The sequence below is a fragment of the Penaeus vannamei genome, chromosome 22 (genome assembly GCF_042767895.1).
Source record: "Penaeus vannamei isolate JL-2024 chromosome 22, ASM4276789v1, whole genome shotgun sequence".
Classification (NCBI taxonomy): Eukaryota; Metazoa; Arthropoda; class Malacostraca; order Decapoda; family Penaeidae; genus Penaeus; species Penaeus vannamei.
The window spans coordinates 32778335-32790834 of record NC_091570.1 but is presented as its reverse complement, the minus strand read 5'-3'; the positions used below and the strand labels follow the sequence as shown (position 1 = coordinate 32790834).

At 35.3% G+C, this 12500-nt stretch overlaps 2 protein-coding genes across 6 annotated transcripts in view; one reads left to right on the top strand and one right to left on the bottom strand.

Moving 5' to 3' along the window:
- Nucleotides 1–92, top strand: part of Grx1 (Glutaredoxin 1) — an 8933-nt gene extending 8841 nt beyond the window's left edge. For all 5 annotated transcript variants that reach the window (XM_070136859.1, XM_070136860.1, XM_070136858.1 and 2 more), the window contains exon 4: nt 1–92. This exon is cut by the window's left edge and continues 374 nt beyond it. The gene's annotated coding sequence lies outside the window, so the exon portion shown is untranslated.
- A 3247-nt stretch (nt 93–3339) lies between these two features.
- Nucleotides 3340–12500, bottom strand: part of LOC113821401 (mediator of DNA damage checkpoint protein 1) — a 17804-nt gene continuing 8643 nt past the window's right edge. The window contains exons 9-13 of the mRNA XM_027373885.2: nt 6700–12237; nt 6356–6482; nt 6014–6166; nt 4721–4876; nt 3340–4292 (exon numbers count right to left, since the gene is read on the bottom strand). Coding sequence (XP_027229686.2) covers nt 4090–4292; nt 4721–4876; nt 6014–6166; nt 6356–6482; nt 6700–12237 — 6177 coding nt within the window. The 3' untranslated portion in view covers nt 3340–4089. The remainder of the gene's footprint in view (nt 4293–4720; nt 4877–6013; nt 6167–6355; nt 6483–6699; nt 12238–12500) is intronic.

The window sequence follows — 12500 nt, the reverse complement described above, 5'->3', positions numbered from 1 at the left end:
AAAACATTTTCCTATGTAAAAATATGTTTTGTCAAGACGTGGAGATAGATTTTTTTTTACAAGGACTGAAGCAGTAAATATAACAGATTTAATTATTTATTTTATTAACCCAGTGAAAACTTTATTTTACAATTATGAGCTTATGACACTTGCTGTTATTGAAACAAAAAGAAACAAAAAACTTCCACCTGTTTCTTAATTTATATTTACCCCTTTTGGCTGAGATGGCATGGCATACATACCATATCCACTTTGGTTTAGTTTACTGATTATGTTTACACATAGATGGCTCCACAAGTACCAAAGTCACCAGTGAGTCACTAGTCCTGTACATCTCACATGTCTACTCTTTTCCATGATTTTTGGATATATTCTTTATTTTTTAATTGCCATTAATATTTTTTAACATATGATAATGTCAATAATAATAACAGTATCAGGTTTAATAGCATTTGAAAACAATTTTTTTCCAAAAAAAATCAAGGAATAGGTGAATCAGCTGAGGTTATAATAAGCTACTAATAGACTCCTTGGTGGCTGAGAACTTGTTGAACTATATGTGTGTGACAGAAGTCACAGTGGCCATCACATATATCTGCATACAAAGCATGAAGTAGAAATAAAAACACAATAGACCAACAATCTTCATTAGAATTACTTGCAATTCTGGTAATTTAGTTTTGCAATTTTTTAAATTGATTATTCTCATTTATGCCTTTTCAACATGTCAGTAAATTCTTTTCATAGATTACAGTGTTTGTTTTGGATAATTACTGACTGTATGACAATGTGGTTTGTGACTTTTTTGTACTGTATTGCTTATGGAGATATGGGCAGCAGAAAGGAGGGAAAGGTAGATATTTAAAAAATAGGAGGGATGCATCTTATAACCTCAGCCTTGGAAAAGGGAAGTACACCTGGTCTCTTCTGCATTAAGGCTGAATTGGCCAGCTGATGTCATGTCATTCATTCCCAAGTTGCTCTGGGATTGTTAAACATGTCAACAAGTCTGAGTGGACTTATATATATGAACTTTTAAAGGCCAAGGTATAAAATAGAAATTAATCTATTATATATTTTTATGGTATCTGACAGCATGATAGTAATCATTCACATCTGAGGCCCTCCCTCTGTTGACTCAGCTTTGTCAAAGTTGGGGCGGAAAGGCACTGGTCACCCTACCACATCCTATGGCTTTGTAAGCACATTCTTCTACAAACATTTGGATATGGGACCAACTTTGACCTTTTTTGTACAAGATTTAAGATTATTTGTTTCTTCTTTTTGGAAAGGCTTCTTCTTAGGCTTTGGTATCAAATATTTGCTCTGCAGTATGTAGTTATTATATTTCAAAGTATGTAGTCCCCCATGCAGTTTGCACATGAATAGTTAACAAAACTGATACATTATAATTTGATTATGTTTTAAAAGGGTTTATTCACTTTTAAGAGACTACACAGAACATGATGAGACTATTATAACATGCTTATCCTTTACTTGTCATAAGCAGATGCATAAAAAAAATCATTAATAAATAAATACACAATATATGCATAAATATTTTTTTTATTAATACTTTCGTAAGTTCTTGAAGCAGCTGCTGGAATATGCACACTGTCTCCCGACATGAACTTTGATGGATGTAATTCATATATAGTATGTGCAATGTTTTTATAAAAATAGGGTATCAGCCAACATCCAATACAAAATAATCACAATTATCTGGAAAACCCTGCAGAATGAACTACCATACAATGCTGTAGGTGCCTGATTTTCCTTTTTTTCTGATTGATCTCCCATAAGAGCCTTTCTACATCTTGTGATGCTTCCCTGTTGGATACATGACATGGGATGACAAATTAGTTCCCAGGTTTGTTGCCTTCTTATGTAGATGGAGGTGCATTTTCTGTTCCCCTCCTTGTCAGATTTAAACTGCCCATGTGTCTGTTATGCACGGCAGACCTTAATGTGTTGAGACGAGGCAATATGATTCAGCAATGCATGGCAGTCCTGCAGGTATCACCAACCTGTCTAGTCCTATTCCTGTAAGATAGGTAGTATGATCCCAGCATGTTCAGTCACTGCACTAGTGTTCCCACAGGTTCTGTAAAATCTCTCACAGTGAGACTAGAACAGTATATATCCTGCCTTTAAGACTTCAGTAGAAATTCAGTTATTACTTGAACATTTTTCAAATTGACAAAAATGCTCTAATGAGGTACATCTAGTTTACTTAAAAAAAAATAAAAAAATAACCAGTTATCATTCACCTCTCCACTCTTCATTTCTGAGTCATAGTAAAGCAGTCTCCAGAAAAAAAAAATGATTTCCTTGATGTTCTATATGCCACATGGTAGTATATTGCATCATTTCATATTACCAGTTAATGAGAGGTATCTGGTGATCATGGTAGTTATTGTTGCATGAAGCATTGTAGAAAAAGGGTAATCTGTCTTCTTGACACTATACATTCCTTTTGTCTCAAATTATAACCATGCTGTAGATGTCTCCTTTTATGATTAGTTTGCATGCTTCACAAACGATGAAGGACAAAAAGAAAGACCCCACCTGCTACTTTGTGCTGAGGCACATGAAACAGGTTACTTCTTTCACCCCATAACTCCTGAATTCACGATCATAATATGAGATTGAGGTTGCTCCAAGTCATTAGTGAAAACAAAAGATCCAGGGTCACAAATTTCTTTTACAGTTTAATTTGTAGCAATCGACAGATACATGAAATTAAGTCCTCAAGCACTTACTATGGGGTGGCTCCTCCATAAAATTGCTTACCATATTACAATACCATGTGATATTCTATGTTATATGCATGTTATATTAGATGCAATGTACAAATATTTTATGTAATTTACACAAGCTTATGGACACAGGTTTCACACAACCATGAAGAACAAATAATGTATATGAGGCACCTGTATTTACAGTACATAATTATCAGTACATAAGTTTAAAAAAGATGTTTCAAAGGAAATATTTCAGTGCTAACTGCAATACCTGCCTACAACATCTGCATATCCCACAATAAAGGTTTATACCCATTGTCATACTTGCAGTGCCTGCTTACATTAAAATTAGCATGAAACATTCTTGTTGAGTGATAAACCATCCTGTTTTCTGCTTTTAAATAAATCTAAGTACTGTTGATAAAACAGACAAAAAATTGTGTGTGTGTGTATGTGTGTATGTGTGTGTGTGTGTGTGTAAGTGTGTGTGTGTTTTGTGTGTGTGTGTGTGTGTGTGGGGGGGTGCATTTAATACATTAAAATCAGAAATTTAAAAAGTAATCTATTTACTGGAAGCAACTAATGATACACATTGAAAATTCTCACAGAATTTTATTCATACATTAATAAGCTTCATTAAACAAAATATATCTGAACAAACATGACCATATATCTTTATCTCCAAAAAATAAACTATACATAACGTCATGCAGTAAAATTTTTAATCTAACACAAATCCTTCACTTATAATAGACAGAAAAATGTATCTAAGAGATTTTCGTCCATGAAAAATTAACTCAATCACTTAAATTAAATGTTAATGCTCATTTTTTCCATACAGTCCATAAAATCTATACATCCGATTTCTGAATAATTACAGTATTACAATTAATCTTATGATTAAATGTTATACCCATATAAATTTGTTTGGCAATATCTTTTTTTTCTCTCTCTCTCTCTCTTTTTCTTTTTTAACTAAAGTAGGATTCAATTATTATTTTTAATGCTTATCAGTACACCATCATCAACACTATCAATACATAAGAAAAAGAAAGAAAAACAAAAAAAAATACTGCAATTAGTAACAAATATTACTATCAATAATCTTACTGATAATCATGATTTATATACAAATATGCTTATCGAAATATGAAATTGTGTTTGTGTCTATTAATTCCTCTAAACTTTTTCATATTCATGATGTAGAAATAATGCTGTACTAAAATCTTAATGTATAAATGCACTAAAATTTACATTCTCATTAAGATAATGACTACCTTTACAATATATATAGGAATGTATAAAACATGAATGTACAAATAATGGTCCTTACAATGTTCCTTATTTAGGCTAATACAAAGTCATCCAACAGCAGTTGATGTCGGAGTAATCCTGTTAAAATGAATTCAGTACCTAAAACCGGAATCTGCAGTTTCTTGAATGCACCCCACTGGTTTTTATCTTCCGGGCATGAAATAATTCTCATTTCAGGGGAATACCTCTTCGGTGGGACATCCATGTATATGCCACCAGAGCACACAATTATCTCTGAAGATTGAAAAGGTATAAATGTTATTGACTTTGTGTTGCCAATTTTTAATATTACTTGTTATATAATAAAGAAAAGATACGAAGGCTGTGCACAATTAGTCACACCAAAAACAACTGCCTTAAATTAAAATTCATCTAAGACATTGCAAGGATGCACGGGAACCCTGATATATATTTTTACACATGTATATATGTACATATACACATACACATAAACATACATATATATATAGACATACATATTTACACATGCATACATACAACATAGTCATATAAAGCTTGCATGTAAAAAGTGGACACCTATATTCTGATTAGGATAAGAATTTGGAGATAAAACTCACATAAAAATGGGGTTATTTTTGTCTAGAATTAACCTATTTCCTAACTCTAAGATCCTGTATAATAGAGAAATAATATTTTCCTACCTTTCATTTGGTCTGGTGGAGGCTTCACTGATTTTGTCGCATGAAATGATAAGCCTTCAAAAAGTAGGCTTTTTCTAGCTGACTGAAGACTCTGATCAAGCCGAAAGGCAAACTTTTTCTCAGATTCTGTATCCTTTACTATATATTTCCAAGGATCTGGAAGAAGTTTGAGATTACCATAGATACTACAAATGTTAATAAGAATATACTGTATACTCTCCATACAACTGCATAAACATGTACGCATGCAGACACACACACAGACAAAAATAGTGACCAGATTGGTTTGAGGATGATCAACCTAATAAGTGTGAATGGGATAATAGTAGCAATAATGAGGGCATCAATTGTTTGGTGTTACTATTAGATACACATAATTGACGTTAGGGAAAGCCTTCAATTTTTTTCAATTATTTGTTTATAAACTCCAGCTACAAATACTAAACATGTGGGGTGCAAATGTTGATGGATGCCAAAAACCATGTCACTGTCCACTAGCCAATCTTTAAGAATGACATCACTGGGCTAATGACAAACCCAGTAAGGAAATGGTTATCTAAACAGTGTTAGAGCAAAAGTGGGCAAAATCAAGGATAACCTCAAATATGGATTTACTACAGATGCAGAATGCCCTTGTGGCAAGGCAACCGAAGACAATAAAACCACATCCTCCTTGGGCACCCACTAGGACCCACATGCTCCAATGAGCAAACAATAATGCCTTAGATTGGGTAAAGCATTAATGTGACAAAAAAATGAATGACCTAATGCTGCCAGGAATATGTAATATTCATTGTAGTTTTGCTTTGTTAAGTGTTTAAAAATAGATGGCTCCACAAGTGCTTAACCACCTAAAAGTCAATAAGTATACCTTATGACCTTATCTGAAAGGTATTGATGCTGTTATCATTACTGATATCATAATTAATATATTCTTACTGACAATACTATTGGGAATATAAAACAAAAAACTATTAAAAAAACAAAACAGGAAAATGGTGAACAAACAATACATAGGACTAGTAATTGACTCCTTGGTGATTAAGCACTTGAGGAGCCTTCTAAGTCCATGTACAATAAATAAATTAAACTCTCAAAGGGCCTGGCAAGGATGTACATGTCTTTCCTGTGATGTCATGAGATCTGAAAATATCTTAAGAACAATAACAAATGGTATTATAAATATAGTAAGTAACATTATATATCATTCAAAGATTTCTCATTCAACTAAATTATCAGTTTACTACTATTCTAATTCATTATAGATCATTAACAAACATATCTATAACTCACCAACAAAGTTTCTTGCTAATTTTGATGCTGACAGCCACTGCGGTGTGACGATGGGCATGCCTTTGCCAATGACTGCCAGAAGCTTACAGGTCCTTCGGATATTCATTGTAACAAGCACTGAACACTCTTTTGGAGATTCCACAACCATTCCACCTTTGAAAATAAAAGCAGATATACATCAAGAGCCTACCAAAAACACAAACACACACACACACACACACACACACACACACACACACACACACACACACACACACACACACAAAAAAAAAAAAAAAAAAAAACACACACACAATCACACACACACACACACACACACAGAGTGAAAAAATAACAATTTACCTAAATCTGTAACAATTTTCTCATCCTGCTGGTCCTTGTAACCAGTAAAGAGGACTTTGGGTCGTACGTCAGCCTGTTGTTGCCTTTGTGATGGCGACCATAGGATACCTTTGCTATGAGGTGAATCCTGTAATAAACACCATAACAAAGAGAAAAATCTGCATGAACTTCAGGAAGAAATCAGTTTTCAAAATGTAGAGTATAAATTCAACAACAGTAACTGAAATGCCACAAAAAAGTCATATGAAAACATTATGACTCAGATAATTTATACAAAGTCAATATGCTTTCAAAGTTCAAGGTTCAATAAAAGAAATATCAATAAAGAGAAATTTTAAACATACCATTTTGGTTCTTGTTCTTGCTGACTTTGGTGTCAAGTGTATATCCTCTGAAGAATTACTATTTCTTCTTGCCCTCTTCCTGCCCTGTGAACTTTGACTCTCTTGGCTTGATGACCTCTTTGAACTTGACTCACTATCTGAACTCTCTTCAGCTAAATTTTTCTGTTTTTGCTTTCTTTTATCTTTAAATTTCATCTCTGAATGCTTTTCCTCAACAGAAGTACATACTCCTACGTCCTTATCTTGTGATCTTTTTAGTCTCTTTGATTTACTTGGTCCATCATTCTCATCTTCCATCTTCTCAGGTATCATACTCAATCGCACTTGTCTGGTAGATCTAGGACCCTCTTTTACAGTAGGATGTGATGTAGCAATACTTGCTCTTCCTTTACGCTGAGGACGACTTGTCTCTTCAGATTCTTTCTGTACAGATTTAATTGTCAATTTCAAGCCAGATTTTTTTTCAGAATCTGTTGATCCATCCACTTCCTTCGTCTCACTAACGACCCATCTGCGTGCTCTTTTCTGTTGCCCAGCTGTCTTTTCTTTACTTAAAGTTCCTGTATCATTATCCTCCGTTTCTCTCGCCTGTTTCAAAATTCCACTCTCAAGTGACTTTTGAATTGCTGATTTACGCCCTTTTCTTGAAGGTTCAATTTCAGTTTCTACACTTTTATTCTCAGATACAGAAATATCTTCACTACCTTCCTTTGACTTCGGAACTGCTGGTCTACGCCCTTTTCTAGAGGGTTCAATTTCAGTTTCTACACTTTTATTCTCAGATACAGAAATATCTTCATTACCTTCCTTTGACTTCGGAACTGCTGATCTACGTCTTTTTCTTGAGGGTTCAATTTCAGTTTCTACACTTTTATTCTCAGATACAGAAATATCTTCACTACCTTCCTTTGACTTCGGAACTGCCGATCTACGCCCTTTTCTAGAGGGTTCAATTTCAGTTTCTACACTTTTATTCTCAGATACAAAAATATCTTCATTACCTTCCTTTGACTTCGGAACTGCTGATCTACGTCCTTTTCTTGAGGGTTCAATTTCAGTTTCTACACTTTTTTTCTCAGATACAGAAATATCTTCATTACCTTCCTTTGACTTAGGAACTGCTGATCTACGTCCTCTTCTTGATGGTTGTACTTTCACTTCTTGCTTTGGTGGCTCTTCCATGCTGTCTTCTACATCCTTCGGCTGCATTTTCTGATTTTCACTTTCAAGCAATTCCTTTGGCTTGTTCTCTACACTAGTTCCTAGTGATTTATGTTTAACAGCTTTATCTGCTTCTTCAGTCATGACTTCATCTGACTTAGCAGCTGCTGATCTGCGTCCCCTTCGAGGTGGTTCAACAATGATTTCTTTTTCCTCTGTCTCCTTTTTAGTTATCTGATTGGTGCCTAGGTTCCCATTCCCTTTTGACCTACCAAATGCTGATCTGCTTTGTCTTCTCTGAGAATGCACATTCTCATCCATATGTACAATGTCAGCAACAGTAACTCCTGTTTCCCTGTTTAATTTACTTACTTTTTCTGTTTTATCTTCCTTTGGGTTATTGATTGTGGATCTGCGGCCTCTTCTGACAGGTTCCAAACTTTGTTCCTCAGCTGCTGCAACTAGATTCTTTGTTTGTGCAATACTGGCCCTACTTGTCTTTCTCTGTACTTCCTGTATTTTCCCAGTCTCTAAACTGCTTTGCTGAGCTTGTTCTTCTATTTTTGGTTCCTTTAAAGTTATAGGTGCTGATCTTCGCCCTCTATTTCCTGAATCTTTTTTTACTTGCTTACCTACAATTTCTCTACTGTCTTTTCCTTGCAAATTACCAACTCTCTCAGGCTGAATTTCTTTTGTCTGTGGAACTGATTTTTGAAGTCCCTTTTTTTGAGAGTCCACTTTGTTTGGATCAATTTTTGAACTCCCTAGTCTTGCTGATGAAGAGTCCGTTTTCTCTTCTCTACTTACCGGGGTTGATGATCGTGCTCTCTTTGATGGATGAACATCTACATGTTCTTCCATATTTTTGGAGATGTTCACTGTTTTTCCTTTTGATATCACAGAAGTAGATGATATATCAGCATCCTCTGAATTTCTGTCTGGAGAAAATCTTCTGGGTTCTCTCCTTATTCTACCACTCTTTGTCTTCTGCTCTGTAGTAGAGTCTAACTCTAGGGTCTGTCTCTTATCCCCTCTTCTTTCCCTTGTTGTTCTACTACACTTTGTCTCTTCATCTCCAACCTCTTTACATTTATCAGACTTTTCATCAGTTTCCTTCTTAATGATCATATTCCTAATGTCATTTTTTCTTTGAGATTCATTGGGACTTTGTATCTGCTTCATTAAAGTTTTTCTTGTGTTTATTTTGCTCTTTCTTGGTGTTTCCATTTTATTTTCCTTTTGGATATCATGTTCATTATCTCTAGTTACATTTTCTCCTGTGTTTTTTTCAGTTTTTTGACATTGCCCTTTATGAATTTCTTTGTCTTGGTTCTCTGTTTTGTCTCTTCCCTTTGTGTTATGATCCTCCTCCTCAACTTTCTCTTCATTATCAGTCTGTTCTCCCATTCCCTTATTGACTTCTTCCTGAGAAAACTCAAATAACCTTTGTGAAACATTACCTACATCGTCATCAGTTTCACTGTCACTCAAAATTTCTGCAACCTCCTTTACTTTTTCTGACTCTGATCTGCAAGTCCTGCTATCCATACTATCACTGTCATCACTATCTGAAGAGTAAATTTTGACATCTATGCAGGAAGAACCTTGTGCAGACTGGCTGTATTTAGCTGCCTTCCCTACAGACTTTGGAACTACTGTATCAGAAGCAACCACCTTGGAAACCCTTGTGAAATGTATTCCTGGTTTTCCAATAGCCACTTTGTCCTGTGCTTTGGATAATTGAGATCCATCATCTCCACACCTCTGCTCCTTTTCCCCATCTAATGCCTTGTCTTTCTGCCCCTCTAACTCTTGATGTGATTTTACATTTTTCGGTGACTGAGTGACAGTGCCACTAACTTCAGGGATGATATCTGAGTCAGAACTCAATTCTAAGCGAGACATATTACTTGTTTGTAAAATACTGGAATTATTTGTCACTTCTTGAACTTTTACAGTGTCTTTGGGAGCTAACACTTCATCTTCCATATCTGTACTTTCATCTGAATAGTAGTTCTCCTCTTTGGTCTCTTGATCATCTTCCTTTAGTAGACAGTCTTGGTAATGTGGCTGTGTGGTTTGTTCTAACAAATTTTCTGACACTGTGGAGGAGTTATCATCATCATCATTCATGTCAGATGCCTTATAATCTTCTTTGCTTGCTAAATCTTTTCTTTCTGATGATACTTGTAAATTGGACTCATTAGCCATACGTGTTTCATCAATATTAACATCTACATTTAGACTAATATCCTGAGTTGCATCTGCATCTAATTTATCCCATACTTCACTTATACCTCTTTGTGGTTTAGTAACAGGGGATGTTTTATCTTCAGGTATAAACAGCTGTGTGGAAGCACAGCATTCTTCATCTGTGTCATTAGCATCATTTTGAAAGAGCTGAGTTGGAGCAATGTTCTCAGCACTTTTAGAAGGTGATTCTTTATGAAATACCTGAGTTGGTTTGTTACTGTCCTGAACTACAAGTGGCTCTTGAAAAATTTGGGTTGGTGCATCTATATCATCTGGTTCACCATGAGTTGATGTATCTTCAGAGGTTTTAGGTGTATTTGTACTGTCTTTTGGTATAAATGGCTGGGTGGGCGTAAGAAAATCATCAACCAGTTCACCTCTCTTTGGTGTTAACACATTTGGAGATGGTGCAGTAAATATCTGTGTAGGTGGTAAACTATCATCTTCACTTAGTGCTCCTTCATCTTCAATTTTTTTACCATCATCTTCAGATTTTTTGCCAAACAGCTGTGTTGGTGCATCATAATCAACGTCTGCATCCTGCTTGGCTTCAGCAAAAGCTTGAGTTGGTTCATTGAAAAAGTCATCTATTTCATCATCACCATCATCTTTTGTTATATTTTTTGGAAAAGTCTCACGAACACATTTTGTTGGTCTTTCCAAGAGTGATCTCTCAGTATTTTCTTTTCCTAAAAATGGCTGAGTTGGCTGATTAAAGTAATCATCTACATCACTGTCATTGTCATCTCCCTCTAATTTGGTTTCTGGCTCCTTTTCTTTGCTTACAGCTTTTTGCTTTGGATCAAACTTTTGAGTTGGAGGAAGGTCATCACAGTCTTTATCATCAGCAACAAAAGCTTGGGTTGGTGCTTCTAAAGTGTCTTTATCATTAGAAGCAAAAGCTTGGGTTGGTGCTTCTAGATCTACTTTATCATCAGCAACAAAAGCTTGGGTTGGTGCTTCTAAAGTGTCTTTATCATCAGCAGCAAAAGCTTGGGTTGGTGCTTCTAAAGTGTCTTTATCATCAGCAGCAAAAGCTTGGGTTGGTGCTTCTAGATCGACTTTATCATCAGCAACAAAAGCTTGGGTTGGTGCTTCTAAAGCGTCTTTATCATCATCAGCAAAAGCTTGGGTTGGTGCTTCTAGATCGACTTTATCATCAGCAGCAAAAGCTTGGGTTGGTGCTTCTAGATCGACTTTATCATCAGCAACAAAAGCTTGGGTTGGAGCATCTAGCACATCCTGGTTGTCATCATTGAAAAATTCATCTACAATGTCATCACTTGAAACTGTAACATTAGGATTACTTTTTCTAGACTTGGGAGCAACTGTAAAAGGTTTTTTGAACACTATCTCATCATCATCATCCAGGAAAAGTTGGGTGGGAACATAATCATCATCATCTTGCTGTTTTGCCTTTGTTGGGTTCCCTTTTACTTCAAATGGCTGGGTTGCAATCAATGATTCATCATCAGAGTCATCATTTTGAGCTGCATTTTCTGGATTAGATTTCTCTGGAAATATTTCAAATGCTTCCATTATATCCTGAGTATTATCAGGATCTCCCTGAACAGATGTCGATAATTCACTGACTTTTTGTTTTAACATCTTTGGAGATGGATTTAAATTGGGAAAAGCCTGCGTGGGCTGATTAAAAATATCTTCCTCACTATCAGTATTTTCATCACTGTTGTCTTTACTATCAACAAAGGATGATATTTCAACTATTTTTTTCCCTAATATTTTGTTTGGAGACTGGTCTATGTGAGTAAAAGCCTGAGTGGGCTGGTTAAATATATCTTCTTCAGCGTCTGTATCTGTATTTTCACCATCTTTGTCATTTGCATGGACATTTCTGTCCTCTTCAGTATTCATTTCAGGTGTTTTTGATTCTGGCTCTTTGCCACTATCCATCTTCTCTTTATCATCCCTGGGACTATCAAATACTTGAGTGGGAATGTCGTCCTCTTCATCTCTAATTGCATTATCATCATTATTTCTTGAGCTTATGCCTTCTGAGGTTGCAATTTCATCTTCATTGGACCTTTTATCTGTTTTATCCTTGACAGGTTGTGATGGATCAAAGAAGAAACTGTCTTCATCTACTGCACCAGCACTCATATTCTGAAAAAGTATCATTAATATTAAATAGAAAAAGCCAGGCACAATGCCAAAGCATCCATCTAAACTGGCTGTGATTCTATTTATGTAGAGGGCTACCGGTCAAACATGTCTGAAGGACTATGCTATTATACTTCCATTATTTACATATCATCTGGTCAATGAAAAAACAAACAAACTTTTATATCACTAATCCAGTCAAGGGCAAGGCAAGTGATAATCATATTAATATAATCAGTTAGTGTTATTCTGTGGACAGTGCTATT